The sequence below is a fragment of the Acanthochromis polyacanthus genome, chromosome 19 (genome assembly GCF_021347895.1).
Source record: "Acanthochromis polyacanthus isolate Apoly-LR-REF ecotype Palm Island chromosome 19, KAUST_Apoly_ChrSc, whole genome shotgun sequence".
In the NCBI taxonomy this organism is placed as follows: Eukaryota; Metazoa; Chordata; class Actinopteri; family Pomacentridae; genus Acanthochromis; species Acanthochromis polyacanthus.
In genome coordinates, this window is record NC_067131.1 from 15,522,953 (window position 1) to 15,540,336 (window position 17,384).

The window sequence follows — 17,384 nt, forward strand, 5'->3', positions numbered from 1 at the left end:
GCTGCCTGCCTCCTGCTCCCCCATCCAGCAACCCTCCACGAACACACCGTGGACAGTCTGTTCTCTAAACTGTTATATGCCTATTCAAGTGAGGGATTAATGTGTAAATGCTGCAGGGAAATATTCAACGAAAAATCACACAGATTTTCATGGTCAAAAATTCAACACTGTTTTTATTTATTATAAATCAATACATTTTATATAAAAAGAGGGCAAAAGGTGTCTGAAATAAAACCATTGTTGATGTAAACCCAACAGATCAGGCTATGGCCACCCTCTTACACTGAACCCCTATCACAGACTCTTGATTAACCAGAATGTCTAATTAACACTCAGTCACTCATCCTCAAAAGACCCTAGGCTATACTTAAGATCAATCTACAGTTTGGAGAAGAGGTTTCGAATAGGGGCAAAAAAAAAAAAAAAAATGTGGTTGACATCAATCTCTCTGCAAAGCGTTCCAAAGTATAGCAAATTAGCATGCTGTTGCTTTTTGTGCAATTCATTACAACCATCACCAGCAGCAGTCAACATCATTTGTGAAGTGTGCACACTTTTTTTTCTCTTTTGTATAGCAGTTCAAGGATGTGAAGATTCAAACTCCTGAAGGTAAACAATATAAGCTTTTTTTGCCCAGTGTAATAGTCCTGAAAGAATCGCAGGTTTAGGCATTTTCTGTCCAGAAATGACCAAAGACCTTTCTGTAGCTAATCTATTGTGATGCAGATTTCCTAAAACGAGATCAACGAGGCAGCTGAGAATAGCCAGCATCATTGTGTGGTATTGAAAATAAGTGGACATCAATATGGTGGATGCTAGAGGTCAAAAAGGGAGCACAGCAGCTGCTTAAACAAGCTAAGCTGCTCACTGCACTAGTAGCACTCAAAAACACTCAACACAGAAGAGAGGGTGGGGCTGTTACCATGGAAACCAACTCAGATTTTAAGTGGATGTTGATGCATACAAATCTATTTGTCATTTGTATTATTTTTACAAATAAAAATGCCCTTGTGACAGAATTGTAATCATTACTGTTTGCCTCGTAATTGCAGGCCAACAGTTGTGAAGGCAATACAAGTGCAACCAACTCATCTTCACAGCACTGCAAGATAAAAAGCATACAATCAAACAAAATTAGTCCAATCAAGATCATCTTCACTCACTGACCTTTATGGTAAATCTTATGTTTGGTAGTAAGAAATTATTTGTAGACAGGCTACCAGATTTCCCTTCTTCTTTAAAATAAACCATTTCTTTTACCATGTTACCAGATCAAAATTGTTTACGTGATAATTGTGGGAAAAGGTTATGGCTTTCTGTTGCCTGTTTTTAAAACCAAGCTTTTAGTGAGCTCACTGCGGGGTTATGGTAGGCAGGTGTACATTAAAGTGGACCACATGTCCAATTGCTAAAAAACACTTATGGGAGGAGAAAAAGTAAAACAATAACTTAAATAGAAGTGCTTAAAACATAACAGTTCGCAGAGCCCTTTCAAAAACAAAAAAAAAAAAAAAAAAAAGTTGCAAAGCAGAAATCCCACCCCAACAGAAAAGGAGAGCGAAATGAACAGCTGTAATGGTAATACTAATATTCATCCAATGATTCACAGATATACAGTTCACTTATAGGTCATATCCTTCTCTCACTTACAAATATTTATTTTTTTCCTGGTCAGTGGCCCCCCCACGTCTGTGAGCCGCGGCTTCCCTCTGTTTCAAGTCTATCTGTAGTGGGGGAACACTCTGTCTCAGTACACCTCCCCTCTTCCTCTTTTGCCATCAGTGCCTGTTCCTCCTCTTTTTTCCGGTGCTCCAACTCCCACTCGACGAAGGTGTCAAAGAGGCTGGGCCAGGCCTCGTCCTCGCTGTAGTTGCTCAGATCGGGCCCGATAGCCTGGGTGAAGTTCAGGAACATGTTCCACGTGTCCCTTGAGATGCCCCGAATACCTGAGGGGTTCTCCGCCAGAAAGTCCAGCCAGCGCTCCAGGATCGCAGGTGTGTCCTGTGTGAAAACCAGACGCCACAGGGCAATGGCGATCTCCCGCTGCAGTGAGCGCTGGCCCTCCTCAGCGTCCAGGCCAAACTGGAAGGTGAAGCGGTACAGGTCCTTGAAGTTCTCCTCACACTGGGCCTCCAGCAGCATGCAGGGGAAGCGTGAACAGATACCCTCGAGGCTGTCTGCCTGGATGGCCTTGCAGCCCTCAACAAACTCTTTCCTGATGACACCAACAAAACAGAACTGAATGTCAGAACATTAAAAATAAACTCAAGATGAGATTCAGAGATAACATTTAGACAATAACCTTTATCATAAGACTAAGGCTGAATTAACAGCCCCATCTGCAAGAGGTTCATGATCACACTGCAAAAATATCCAATACAAACAACACAGCAACCGTGTATAAAATCACTATTAGCCCATAGCAGTTCAAGAAGCACATCATAAACTTTACTGAAACATTGACTTCCGCATTGTAACTTAAGCAAATGTTATTTTCACTTCAGCGTTGTGGGCCCTGACTCAGGCAGATATACTTTATCTGACCCCTACAACAGTGTAGGCTTTTCAGAGTCAAATGTAATATAAAGAGCTTCAGTAAGCAGCAGTTGACAATGAAACATGTTGGTTACCAGAGTGTGGTATTGTCCAAAGCCTCTGGATAGAAAAGTGCTGAGTTAAAAATCAGAGAAGGGGAGCAGGGACCAGTGACCCAGGCAGCAGGCAGCCCTATTCATCTCTGACAGTAACTGCAGGATCTATTTCCTGTGTGCCCCTACCTGATAGTCAGTAACTGAGCATGGGAGTGTGGATTTGTATGGCTCTCTTTGTAAGGACTAGTTTGGGTTTTACATGTTGGGAGTGAAACAGTTTAGTAAAGTGAGGCCAGTTGGCCGGCTGTCATTTTCTGGCACACCTTGAAAACGCTTGATCGGTGTGAAGCACTGACTATATGAAAACGCAACGCTTGTCGACGTCACCCATAGGTTTACTGATCAGTAGTTTTGAAGCTCAGGATGTGCTCCAATACCTATACTACTAGCCAAAAACACCAGGATGTGCTACTACATCCTGTTGCAGCACACAGGTCAGATTGCTTTTCTCACCATTCTGACTCACAGTCCTCCACACAGATGCGTCACATTCATCAGTGTCTCTCGTGAGTATAATCAAGCTTGAGCCACCAACAGAAATTGCACAGACAAATTACCCCTAATTTCGCACTTGCAGACCGCGACAGATATATGACGAAGTCGCAGTATGCATGCTGAACAGAACAGTATGTACTTTGTAAGTGATGCTGACTCTTCCTATCTCCGGGCTAATTCGAAAATGATCAAAGAAGCGGAGTAGAGTTGCAGTAGGCCATGGACTGTCCTATATTGTCACCTACCTGTCAATTAAAGTGACCGTACCCTTAATTATACATCATTTTAAGCCTTAATATTATTTAAGTGGGTGCATTATATAAAAATGAATACCACAAATAGTTGAATAATAATATTGGTAATTAAGACCAAAATCATTTATGTACCAGGCTGCAAACATGTTTATTTCTACTGTAAAACTGGGCACATGGAAGTCGATGGGAGTTGAATCACGTTTGGAAGCAGGCTAAAGTGGCCATTCAAGGAACTCTTTTTTGGCACTTCCACCTTGGATTCATTTCTCAGACCTGGAGGTTGCCGTTAAGACTTGGTTTTATGGTTAAAAAGTACAGTAAGGTTTAGGACAGTGGTTGGGGTTACTTATTCAGATGTAATGTTAAGGATGGGATAAAAGCCTCAGATTCCTGTGAATATCCTCACAGAGAGAGAAGTGTGCAAGTGCTTTGAACTGCCGGATGAACAACTGCGCTGTTAAAGACTGGATGGTAAACAGAGCAGGGAGGGGCAGCTGCTGCTATCTTACAGAGTACACAGTAGTATGAATTGTAACATATAATGCTATTGCTCAAATTCATCTTTAACTTTGCTTATTGTGTGGTTTGTTTCTACAGTGGTACATTACAATTGACAAGATGAGTTTAGGGAGGTGAGGAGAGTCTGTAATTGTGTTGTGCCATCCAGATAATAAGAGTCACAGGATTATTTACGGTATTAAAATGTTTCGTTCAAGTTAAAACCAGTATATTGTGACACCTCTAAGCAGAACCAATTAGGAAACATAGGAACTTGTAATTAATAAAAAATCCTCTGCTTCTCAAAACAAAAGTAAGTAAAAGGGGGAAAACAGTGTGACATTTATGATAGCTGTTTGTTATAGCCTTCTTACACCTTCACTTAAATGTGAACATTTCAGGCTGCTTTCTCTTATCATTTACATAACAGCTTAGGCATTTACCCAAACTTTTCTAATCATGTCCAAGTGATTAACTCCTTAATTGGATATCGGCAGTGGCGTGCAGAGAAGAGGGCCTGGTCAGAAAAACTGTGCCTTTCTCAGTGACTTACAGTAGCGTTCATGTGTTCTGATCATGTGGAGATGCGTCAACAGTCTGGCTTTGCAACATGTAGGGGGCTGCCCCAACATGAGTCAAAGTTAGTAAAGCCTGTCTACCTTAGGCGGGATGAGTTTATCAGCTTTTCGGTTTATAGTACAGCGTTACACAACGACAGGGTGGAATTCTGTGTCATAAATGTTTATATCCACATATTATTATTAAAGGCGGAAGATAGCAGCAAAGCTGGTTTAAGCAAGACAGCAAATGCTCTCCGTCTTTTTAAATGTCAACTTGACTTATCTCTTAACACACCTGACATTAACCTGCATTTTGTTTCATTTTAGCAAACAATACTGTGATCGCAATAAAACACGCTTGTCTGCAGCATCAAGAGTTCTCCCTCCCTCCATCTTTTTGTCTAGCAGGGCCCACAGTCGTAGCAGCAGGTGCACCACGCACACTGTGCTTGCAAATCTGTCTTAGGAGGGTTTAAGGTGCTCTCAGATAGCAAACTGTAGCCGCCACTGCTGCCTCTGTTGTTTTCAATGTAAACATGACTGCAGAGTGTGTTCACAATGGATCGCCTTTTTCCAACTCGCGACCACGGCTTGTTACGTTACTGTGGTGATCACTGAAACCTCAGGGGGAGAAACAATACAGGAAGAGATTTCACAGGTCATCTGAATGGCATCTCTTCACCAGGAAACGGAGACAGCTCAGTGAAGAGAGATGGTACTGGAGCAACATGAGCCGCAAAGTCTGATTATCCGATCTAGGACAACTCTATGATACCGGTTTCAAAACTTTCTAGATTGGCTAATCATATCATATTACCAGCAATTTCCTCTATTTTAAGCCACAACCCACTCTATTTAGCTGCATGATTAGATTATACTATGCAGACAGCAGCAGCCTGAGGTGTACAGGCCGGTAGGATGTGAGTTCCTATCAGTGTTACGTCCTGATGTAGCGATGGCAACCTGATGGCAGCTTTAATGCCATTTATTCACTGCAATGAGAAATTTTATGCAGCTGGAGTGAATGGGGTAGAGTGAGCAAAGGTTAGGACATAAATCGGGCAGACCATAACCATTAAATAAACAAAAAAAGGTGAGATTGTCCTCATCCCAGAAGAATCCTTTAAAAGTTTGCCACATGAGGTAATAGTGTTGACAGCATGAGGTAATAGTGTTGACAGTGTGAAGTAATACTGTTGACAGTATGGTACAGCGAAGAGAAAGGCCAGTTTCATGAAGCAGGAATACTTTTGCTGAATAAGCCCAACAGTTTTTTTTTTAACATTTTGAACATTAATGGCAAGTCCGACATGATGAAGCAGAAGGGAGACAAAGGGAGAGTTTCAGGTATGAGATGAAACAAAGGAACCTTACATGGGAAGTCAACGCCCTAATGGTATGCACCTGAACACCCAGGAAAATGGTCAATCAAATACTAGAGCAAATGCGGAATGCTTGATGCATCTAAATTGTAGTACTCTGAGTGTCATCATAAATGTAGACAGATACTTGAACGTGTCATCCTGTTGGGTAATACAATGGCAGCAGATAGTGGTAAAATGCTGTTTTTTTTTGGTTATCTGACAAAGGCACACATCTGTACCCATATGAAATGTTCAACTAGAGCAAGTTCATGAGCAGTAGTCATGCTAGTTTATCCTGATCAACAAACGCCAGTATAAACAACACGCCCCATTCCCTAATCTCCACCTTACCTTGTAAACTTGCACATGGTGGCTGCTTGAAACTTCCAGGCCAGAACAAGCACACGAAACTCTGCTGGGTCCACGCATAGATCATTACAAAACCTCTCCATGCCCTCCTCCAAGATGTTGTCTTCCTGTTCATCCTTGTAGCAGCAGAACAGCTCCTCAATGCGCAGCATTGACAGCCCATCTCCGTCCGAACGCTCATCCTTGCATGGCCCCAAAGCAGGAATGACGGGCGTCTCCACTGTAACCTCTAAGGGTTTGGTGCCATTTGACAGCTCACTGGTGGCTTTGCTACACGGGGCACTCGGCTCTTCTTTGTGGCCCCCACCACCAGCACTGCCACCTTTCTTGTGGGACTTGGAACTGCTCTCCTTGTCTCCACTCTTACTGCCGAGGGAGGACGTCGGATTCTTACACTTGGTGACACACTGGCCCATGTCTTTCTCCCTGGTCCCTCTTCTGCCTTTCCTCCTCGCCTTCAGTCCCCGTCCGAACCGCCTAGACGCCTCTGCTCTGGCCTGGCGAGACGTCTCAACATACCCTCAAGCCTGAGGTGAGGAACAAGAAAAACTGTTAACTATCATGGAAAGTAGCTCCAAAATGTATCAGTCTTGTCCACAATATAAAAGTTAAAAGTGTAAACATTAATGGAACAAACTCAAAATGGAGGGATTTTTTTTTGGACACTGGTGGTCAAGATGCTAAGCTACCTGTGCCAAATCTGCCAAGATCCAGGTCTTCAATTAGCAGACTTAAAATCCCTAAAAAGTGACCAGAGAAAACAACAGTCTATAGGTATACATACAATGTTTCCACAGGGCACATTACCAAAGAAACCTTGATCAAAAAAATACAAGAAAAACTTCACTTGTAACCAAAGAAACCACTGCAGTAAAACTATGTTTGTGTTGAGACAAAAGATATATATAATATTAAAAGTTTGGGTTTTTTTGGTGCCACCAAAGTTTCCACAGCAGAGAATGAAAATATCACAACATTTCTATACATTAATTTCATCATACACCTTACTAGCCTCATTGCGTTTTTAATTTTAATTTTATTATTTATTTTTCTCCATACAAATGGGAGGTGTACATTTGGCCGTGTCTATCTTTCTTGGTACAAGAAGTGAAAACAGAATTCAACAGAGGAAGTTTTATAATAGGAAGAACATACTTTACTATACACCAGCAGTAATGGCAGCAGACGCCAAAAATGCAAGCACACAAAGGATGAACTTACTGAAACAGCAACCATCAGCCAAGACCATGATATTACTAAGAGTGTCTATTAAAACTGCAATATCTTTTCTATGACAATTACAGCATTTCTTTTATTACATGGACTTTATGTAGGCCAGTTATTTATGGAATTACTTCCAACATTTGGCAGTAGAACATATGTACAAGAGCTTCTTCAGATTAGAAATTGAAATTGAGATTTAAAAAGCGTTGACATGACTACTTGGTTATTTATGTTCCTTTTTATGGTATTCAATTCTTTTAAGGTTGCAGAAATGTGCACTGAACAGATAAGGGAAATGATGTGACGCTGAACACTGCCTTGGTAGAAGTTGTGAGATGTCTGGAAAGTCCATTTCTAAATATTCCCAATAAACACTACAGTGGTAACCGAGATTGTGGCTGACAAGTGAGTGTAAAAAAAAACAGAAAGATATGGACATAAGATACTGAACAAATTGCAAAGAAGTATTCTCTGCTTTTATCTACCCATTTGCTCAACATAACCTGGTTTTATCTGTACATGTTCCTGCAGTTAATGTTTCTGCTGTCACATCTACACACACAAATGTATGAGGCGATCATGTGTTTGATAATAAAGTAGCTGATTAGGATAGTACTTACAGACAGTCCTTCAGATGGCATTGTCTTTCTATCCTGCTCCATCACTGTGACCTTGACATCCGCAGTGCTGAAAAGACACATTATATTGTCATCATAAGCAGAAAGTGATAGCTCATCATTCCCAAACCTGCAGGACTATTTTTGTCAACATGCTATGAATATGTAATTTGAGCACGACCAAACAGTTTACCCTGTTGCAGGATTATTCAGTAACTGATTTATAACTGCAGAGATGGTTCATAGTATTTTCATCGAAAATATATTTAGCACTAGCAAGACTTTTACATCTCTTGTTCTAAGACTTCATATATATCGTCAGGTGAGGGCAGACTTGCTTAGTCTTGCATCGGCTCTACTGTAAAACCCACAACTTCTGGTTTCTGTTCAAAGCAACTTCTACTCATTTCGGCGATCACTGATTGTGTCGAGCCATCATCCTTGGCCTTACAATAATAAGACAATCCGTGTTCAGTAAACGCCTGCACTGATCATCAGTGGACATGTATGGGCAAATCTCTCACAGGTCTAATCAGGCCAACTTCACCTCACCAACATGAGATGGACGTCTGAAGGCCTACTTATTACATTAAAATTTTAGCTAAACATCATCCTCAATAAGATAGCATGACACTTAAGTAAACACTAAGTAATCAAGTAACCAATCCGTTAGATTAACCAGCTTGTTAGCTCAACCTAAAACTGTCCCAGATAAAGTTAAGCTACACCACGAACACTGCAACACTCTCGTCAAAGGACATTTAAAGTTAAATCTGTTTACGGAGCTCAACTAACATCAGCACTATTTTAACAAGTTATGTCTGTTACGAAGTGTCGAGCACAAACAGGATCAAGTGGGCTTAACAGCACATGTACAACACTCCGAAATGTCATGTAAACAGAGTGTTGGTTATCATTTACAGCTGCTTATTTACACAATTACACGCTACTTTAAATGGTGCGTGTTGTTAAATTGTTGTGGTCCCACAACACATCACCGTCACCGGGCCATTTAACATCCGAACTGCTTGGCCGGGGCGACGTCGCCATAGCTAGCTAGCATCAGCTCGGTTAACTAAAAGTTAGCTATCGGCTATGCTAGGTCTTTTTCGATTAAGACATCGAGAAATACCGCAAAGCTCCTCGTAAAGAAACTTACCTCTTTGGAGAATTCTCTTGTGTGGAATTTGGATGTACATCACTTCGGGAATGCCAGTACAAATTAAATAGTTAAATAAGTTGGCCGAAATACCATATACGACCAGAAACGAACTGAGGCAAACTCGTCGCGTTAACTCAGATTGCTAGCTAACTAGCTGGCAGCTGACAAAAAAAAACTTCCACATCAATGTCGAATTCTTTTCAGCCTTTAGAAAAAAATAAGTTACCAGCTAGCAAAAGGAGTTTGCTTTTGAATCCATTTTCTATTGTGTTCGCTCTCTGGAGTGAGTTAAAAGACCATCTCGGACTAAAGCAGCCAATTTCTTTGTGCTTCCCCCTTTTAGTCATTGAGTGTAGCTACATTATGGACATTTTCCTGCATCACTTCCTCCCTGCCTACAAGCGACCAACAGCTGATCTCCATCTGAGCGACGATAAGATACATCTCTCAGTTTTAACTAAGTTAAGTGTTTGTAATACAGATGGACAAGTTATCATAAAAACACGAACTAAAGCACGTGTTTTGGCGATGACATTTTATAAGATCACTGAGAGAATAAAATTCAATATTGGGAAATGTGTCACAACCCCGTTATAACTCAGATTAAAAGGCTAAAATCGAGCATATAAACAGTGGGTATCGATATTTTTCTGGTAATTTAAATAAGTGAGACAGCTGCAACTTTATTCACGACTGAAAGTAGAAGTACTCTTTTATATTTATGTGTTTATTCGCTTCTTCCCGATTAGCAGGCAGCTCAGGGGAAACGTCATCATTATGCGACAGCTGTGTTACTGCTGCCCCAGCAAGCTGCTGCCAAACTAGCCTCTTCTCCTTACACAGTCGGTAGGTCAAGTTTTGTAATGGTAAACAAAATGTGAGTAGCGACAACGAAAATATGAGTTGTTTATGTGACTGACACTGATATCGTTGTTATTTAAATCTACGTCCTTTGCTTGAAGATAACTCAATTTGTGCTGTCAAAATGAGGTTCAAGGATAGCTAGCTTAGTGTTTACAAGTGATGCTAAAGTAGTCTGTTGGGGAAAGATTAAGGAGTACAAATGCTCTAATAGCATCGTTGTATGACCTCCGTTTATGGCGACACTTACCAGAACATACAATTAATACCTTATAGTGAGTCATGTAACAGTTTGGGAAACAGCTCAGTGTTGGTTTTAGTGGCATCTAGCGTTGAATAAAAGGAACACTAAAAGCTGGACAACAGACCAGACTCGTCAAACAGAGAAACTAGACTTACAGGGGCCCCAAATGTCTATGATTCTCTACTGGATTTGGTAGTTTTATTAACTGCAAATTTATCAGCAAAACTGAAGTACAACACCAACAAGTTATGTCCTATATTACACTGAAAAATGTTTTAAAACAGTGGGTAATATTCGATCAAATTCTGTCCCTTCTGTTCAACACAGCGATGTTGAATATCTGTTTGTTCTGCGCACACCATCTCAACAACGGAACGGATGCCATGAAGCAAATACGTATGCCCTGTATTTGAAATAATGGTGCCACTGATCAGAAATCAGAAGTCAGTAATGAGTCACACATCTGTGACGCATAAAGATAATGAGATTGTCGGTGGTGGCTTTTTGAGGTTTGTCCCACATTTCCTGAAGGGTATGGTGAAGTTGGTGGACATTTTAGGGGACAGGATCATGTTGAACACTAGAGCATCATGCAAGCAGATTTTCTGTCATACCATGATGTCTGAAATAACCTCTTAGTGAAGTTGTGGACATTTAAGTGCCTGGCTCAGCGTCAACACTCCCTTTTGTTGTTTGTCTTTTGTCATCTGTGGCATCGTTTCATTTAAATGAAGTAGCATTTTAAGATGGCCTGTTGTAGTCAGTTGCCAAAAGTAGTGTTCTTTAGAGCCACATCTGTCTAAATTTAACCCTTTCCTACCAGAACAATAAATGAGATTGTTAATTTTTCCTCGAAGTCATGAAAAATGTGCTAACAAATCCTGTTGCCCCGTCATGCAGGCAGAGGGGCAGCTTTGTTGTTTTGTGTTTGTTCATTTTTTTCACATGATACATATTAGTAAATATAAAATTACATGAGGTTTTGCTTAAATTAAATTTCCACAAACTTCTTGTGACACTTTCTGTTTCATTCTCGTGTAGAACTGTCTGATTTTTGTGGTCTCTGGGCAAATAATGACCCTGCCACATTAAGTTGGTGTATAGACTATACTTAATAGAAAGAAATCAAATACCAAACGAAAGAAAATTTAAAATCTTTTAACTAAATGAGCCCACCCTCCAGGCATTTCGATGGATCTCATTACAAGAATAAGTTTTACAAATGTATTAAATTGGGTCGGGAAGCACAAAATGGACAATAAAATACAATCACTAGGATTTGTAATGTTCCCTCCTTTCATTGCCTTCATTGTGCAGGCATCTGTTGTTTTCTCAGATTTTGAGCCCTGATGACGGCCTCCACTCGCAGTACAGTGTTGTCGCTATACAGGCGTGTGATTCGCATCGCCCGAACCTGGCAGGCGCAGAGCGGTGTTACAAGTGACACAGAGACTGAGAGGAAGTACATAGTTCAGGAGGCCCACACTCTGTTCAGACAGAACCAGCAGGTGTGAAAAACAATCGAACAGAAATGTAAAAACACTAGTAGTAGTTTTCTATCATGTTGTAAGACTCATCCTCAGTCCTTTGTTTTCAGCTCACGGATCAAGAATCAATAAAGAAGTGTATAGAAGAATGTGAAGCAAGGATAGAAATAGGTAAGAGTGGAAAGATACTGCAAGTTTTTCTGAACTACACTTCTTCCTGTGCAGGCAAAGGTCCACAGTAACAGTTTAAAGTAGCACTATTTTTTGTTTTTTGCTTTCCATGAGTTTCAGGGTGCTTTTATGGTTTAGGTCTTGTTTATCCTGAAGTCATAAATAAGCATCCTGAGTGGGGAAGTGGGCCAAATTTAATGAAACATCCAAAAGATGCTGACTTGTGAAGTCATGCTACTTTCAGATGCTCGTACAACGTTTCTTTAATTTTTGGTCATTTAGAGCAGATGTCATCCCGGCAGGTTGTTTGACAGCCGTGTCAACCAGTGTGATGAAGCATCTTTCATGGGGTGACTGAGCACCTTTAGCTGAAAGTCTTGTGTTTCAGCATGAGTGAGCACAGGAGTAAACACTGATCTGAAAGTTTATGACAAAATAATCTTTGTACACTGCAGAAAAAGCAGAACTATCAGCACAAGCTCGATTATCATTCATCAAGAGAAATACAAGCCTGCTGTAATAACTGGTGCAAATAAGATCAGTTCAGTGTTATGCTCCTGCATGCTTGATGTTTTGTTTTTGTTACATTAGAAGAGATTATTTAGCTTTAGCTGTGGGCAAATGGAATTTTCCACTCAAAGGTGAAATTTTGTTGCCTTAGATTGTTGTAGCCACCTTAGTGGTTGATATGATATTAACATCTGTCACTGACACCTTGTTATTTTACAGGTCTACATTATAGGAACCCATATCCAAGGGCTGTAAGTAATAACCATATGTTATATACAGATTAAAAATGAAACATTCTTTCTGTTTGGTTGAGATATTTGATGTTATTACTGTATTATATTCTCTGATTGCTCCATAGACCTACTTACCACCGCTGGGGCTGGCAACACAGAAGGGCAGGAAGCTGCGAGCACAGCAGCGCCTGAGGAAGCAGGCCAAGCCAATTTACTTACAGTCACATGACGAGACCTGATGCTTGATATCCTTGATCCCCGCCAAGAGTTCAAGTTACCAAGGACAGGAAACTAGAGTGCAGTCACAAGCTGATCTTGTGCGCTGAATTGTAGCACGCACTCACTGATGCAAGAACGCTCATCATTCAGGGAAAAGCCACTTTTCATTTTTTTTTTTTTTTTACCATGAACATGAGTTGTAATTGTAGGGGATGTTTCAAATGTCTAAATCAAGTTGTATATCTTATTTATACTTATGTCTAAATACTGATTATTGTTCATCTGAGTAATAAAGTGTCTTGATGTGAGGAATTTCTGACCCGTTCAGTATGTGGTCTCATCATGAAGCCCAGTGATTGAATTCTCAATGAAATAAAATCAATTTTGTTATTCTGAGACTGACGCTTGGCTGCATATTTGATCAAAATGTGTTAACAGACCATCTCTCCTGAGATATAATTAAAATTTCTGAATGTCTGTTTTTTTTAAAGAAATATAGTTTTAGTGAAAAGATGCAACAGAGACGTGAGAAAGGTGACAGTTCCTTAACGGATAATGGTTTCACAAGCAGAAAATGAGAGATCAGTTTAAGCTCAAATTTATTCCCATGCAGGTGACCTTCCTTGTTATTCACAAAATCTGAACTGAGCGCTACAGAGACAGCTAAATAAAAAAAATTCAGGGCTATTTTAGTGCATGATGATGTTCTTCCACTGAAGTCATAAAACTTAAAGAGGAAGGTACAAAACAGTCAAAAGGCCTTTTATGTACGTCTCTGTCTCTAAGACGTCTACAGAAAGCACATGCAGTAATAGCATGAAGCACCTGTTTGCTTTAAATAGTGTAGATGGCACTGAGACACGAATATCGCCACAAAGACCATGGAGAAGCTGTTCTGGTGGTTTTGATCATGTCACAGATCTTATCATCAGCAGATGGAGTTTGTTCCAGAATTGCAAACTGTGGTAAACGTGCCTCAAACTGAATCTAAACGCCTTCCTTTTTTATTTTTTAAACACTCAAGCACATGATGTGACAGATTGTCTGCTCTGAGGAGGCTGCAGAAGGAGAGGCGAGATGTTAACAGTTAAACTACGCTACACTTAGATTTCACACTTACACACTTGAATATCTGGTCTAAAAATATAAGAGATTTGCTTCTTTTTAGGAAGGAAGTCATGATTAACTGCTGTACTGGAGATTTTGGCAACAATATACAACATTTGTCTATAGACTGAAGGTTAGCATGTAAAGTAGTGAGGATATAACCGAGATTGCCTCGATTAAACTAAACATTTACCTATTCAGCATCCTCCTCTCACCCCGTTATCTTTAATTTGTGCGAAGGAAAGCTTCCTACAGACAGGAATCAGATTCACATGTGTGATATTTTTTCTGCCATCATATTGAAAATTAGTGTGAATTAGAGTAATTTCATGTTCTTTAACGAGACGATGAACATGATGTTGGAACATGTTCATCAAAGTGTATATTAACAAAGTGCAAGCAAAGGTATTCGCTTTTTTATGTTCATAGTTTTATTTTAACAATCATTGTTGATTTAAGCTTATTCCGATGGATATTGACTATGGAAAAAAGTCCTCATTATAACTTGTTCTAAATTCATTCTTTTGGATTTTCACTCAAACCAACAGTCAGAATCAGAAAGCTATTCTACTCTTTTGGATTGCTGCAAACTGTATTTCAGATCTTATTAGAAAATAGCACAGACTTCTACAGAATATCAGGTCTGTGTAAATATTTTCTTTGCCTAACTCTATCCTTTCCATAGTGTGGTGAAGAGCAGCTTGGTTTGTACATTGCTTTCAGGTCCGTCTAGAAATAATTCAGACACTGACAATAGTAGCAGTGACCTGCAGGTGGGGTCAGTGGCTCATATTCAGTATGATGTGTGCTCTAATTGACTAGTATCTTTTCAGTACAGACCATTAACCATTTAGTCATGTTACTATAATTTGGGAAATAGTGTAGAAATGTTATGCTCTATTTTAAATGAGAAAATCCTGTTATGTTTAAAGGACACTGTCTCATTTATGACATTAAATTGCATTTTATGTGGGGTATTCACTGATAGCAGTGCTTGTATAACATATATGGACTCACTTTTGCTTGTACAATATCTACAATACTGTTCAAAAGTTTGGGGTCACTTAGAAACATCCTTATTTTTGAAAGAAAAGCTGTTTTTTTCAATGAAAAAACATTAAATTAATCAGAAATAAAGTGTAGAGATTGTTAATGTAGTAAGTGACTATTCTAGCTGTAAACGTCTGATTTTTAATGGAATATCTCCATAGGGGTACAGAGGAACATTTCCAGCAACCATCACTCCTGTGTTCTAATGCTACATTGTGTTAGCTAACGGTGTTGAAAGGTTAATTGGTGATTAGAAAAACCCTTGTGGAATTATGCTAGCACATGAATAAAAGTGTGGGTTTTCAAGAAAAACGTGAAATTGATTGGACGATCCCAAACTTTTGAACGCTAATGTATGTACACCAAGCAGCCACAACAATAAAACTACTGACAGGTGGAGCAAACAATATCGATCATCTCATTACAACGCAATGCTCTGCTGGGAAACCTTGGATCCTGGCATTCATGAGGATGCTATTTGGACTCAGACCACGCATCTAAACACTGCTGCAGACTAAGCACACCCCCTCATGGCGACAGTGCTCCCCGACAGCAGCAACACGCCCCACCGCCCCACAAAAACTGCTCAGGAACAGCTCGAGGAACACAACCAAGAGCCCAAGATGTTGGCAAAGTACCTCCAAACTCCCCAGATCCCAATCTGACCAAGCATCTGCAAGCCCAATCCATGGAGGCTGCACTCTAAAACATACAGGACGCAGAGAATCCTTGCAGATGTCCCAGACACCACAAGATACCCCCAGAGAATAATAATCCATGACCCAGTGGGTCAGAGCTGTTGGCAGCATAAGGTGGGGCTTACACAGTAATAGGCAGGTGGTTTTAATGTTGTCACTGATGAATAATGGTGCAATTGTTCCCTCCTTCTCTAAAAGATGTCACTTTAAATCAATATTCCAAGAGAACAAATTCTCTTTGTTGCAATTTACTAAAAAGAGTAAACTATCTGGATTTAATTTGTTGTAGAAATTAGTATTCTGAAACAGCAAAAGAGTACAAGATACATGTAAGTTCAGTGTTTTTAAGAGCCATGGAACTTGCAGAAATAATTGGATTCCATTTCAGTAACCTGGTGCATTCCAATAAGCTGGCTAAAACCCAGAAGTACTTGAAAAGCCCTCTGTAGGTGTTGTGTTCTGTGGGGATTAAAGCATGTCCTATGTTCTGCTCTACTTTTCCCAGCAATAAGTGGAAAATCAAAAATGTGGATCAGCAAATATGACCTCTGATGATCTCAGTGGGACGCACGTTTACAGTTCAGTCCTCTGGTGATACGGTACAGAGCTGAATACCACTGAGCTGTAACACCCCACAACCCACAGACTTCATCACGTCATTTTAATTTCACTGTCTGGTCGGAGCCACCTTGACGAGCAACGCCTCCTCTCTTCTAGGACGTTTCGAGGTCATTCTGTTTGTCCTCCAGCGACACATTAACCTGCATGCAGCCACATGATGGAGCCCAGTGAACGCCAGAGGTCAGACCAGTGGCTGACACAGGAGGACACAACCTCAGGCATCCGGCAAGCGAACAGAGCCCTGGCCCAACTGAATGGCCTTGGTTTAAACACGGAAGTAACCTGTCCTACATAGACAGTATTCTGTCCTCACACCGCAGGGAAGAGACAGAAGGAGTGGATATATGTTTCAGTCACAGATCTACATGGCTGCTACAGGACCTAGTGAGTGACGCACACAGAAAATAGGGTTTGTAAAGGAATCCTCAAGGGAGACTGTCTGTAAAGTAATCTGCTGAATGACGAGGGATCAGACAAGGAGACGGTGGGAAGGTGAGCCGGTAACAACATCAGAATTAGCTGAAGAACGGTGCGGACAAAAAGTGCACAAATAAACCAGTGTGAGGACAGACAGACATTATCCACTCTGGGCATTAGCTCTGGATTTTGCCTGATAAACTATGATTGTGGTTGATATTCAAAACTTTAAAACATTAAAAGCAAGTTAAGGCTAAACTTTACACCTTCAAATTTGATAATGGAAAAAACCTTTCTAAAAATCTCATTGATATAAAGTATTGTTGGGGATATTCTATCTCAGATCATCAGTTGACTTCTGCCTGAGCATCTCTGATTTGCTTAAAATCTTCTTTTATCTGAAACTATAGAAATGTAAAATGATATATGTAAAATTTTAGATTTGGATGACAACTTCTAATATATAATGTGAGGACCATTGGGAAACTCCAGAACTCTGTTCTACTTGGATTCGATTATTTAGTAACTGGTTTATATCTGCTCAATCATTTATGAAAGTTCAGCAAAAATAA

The 17,384-nt window shown here is 40.2% G+C and overlaps 2 protein-coding genes across 4 annotated transcripts; one reads left to right on the forward strand and one right to left on the reverse strand.

The window, feature by feature from the left end:
- Positions 1–155: 155 nt before the first annotated feature.
- dcun1d3 (defective in cullin neddylation 1 domain containing 3) lies at positions 156–9,603 on the reverse strand. 2 transcript variants are annotated; one of them, XM_022212606.2, is made up of 5 exons: positions 9,192–9,603; positions 8,036–8,102; positions 6,881–6,931; positions 6,174–6,718; positions 156–2,215 (listed from the first exon to the last, which is right to left on the reverse strand). In XM_022212606.2, exons 4-5 carry the CDS (start codon positions 6,605–6,607, stop codon positions 1,672–1,674), a joined length of 978 nt encoding a protein of 325 aa, XP_022068298.2. In that variant the 5' UTR covers positions 6,608–6,718; positions 6,881–6,931; positions 8,036–8,102; positions 9,192–9,603; the 3' UTR covers positions 156–1,671. The 2 variants fall into 2 exon arrangements, with proteins under 2 accessions (XP_022068298.2, XP_022068299.2); XM_022212607.2 differs by lacking the exon at positions 6,881–6,931.
- Positions 9,604–9,933: 330 nt separating this feature from the next.
- lyrm1 (LYR motif containing 1) lies at positions 9,934–13,315 on the forward strand. Of its 2 annotated transcripts, none has more exons than XM_022212609.2 (5): positions 9,934–10,040; positions 11,617–11,807; positions 11,897–11,957; positions 12,687–12,718; positions 12,826–13,315. In XM_022212609.2, the coding sequence occupies exons 2-5, from the start codon at positions 11,649–11,651 to the stop codon at positions 12,937–12,939; spliced, it is 366 nt and encodes a 121-aa protein (XP_022068301.1). In that variant the 5' UTR covers positions 9,934–10,040; positions 11,617–11,648; the 3' UTR covers positions 12,940–13,315. The 2 variants fall into 2 exon arrangements, with proteins under 2 accessions (XP_022068301.1, XP_022068300.1); XM_022212608.2 differs by having other exon boundaries at positions 9,935–10,040; positions 11,636–11,807.
- Positions 13,316–17,384: the final 4,069 nt, after the last annotated feature.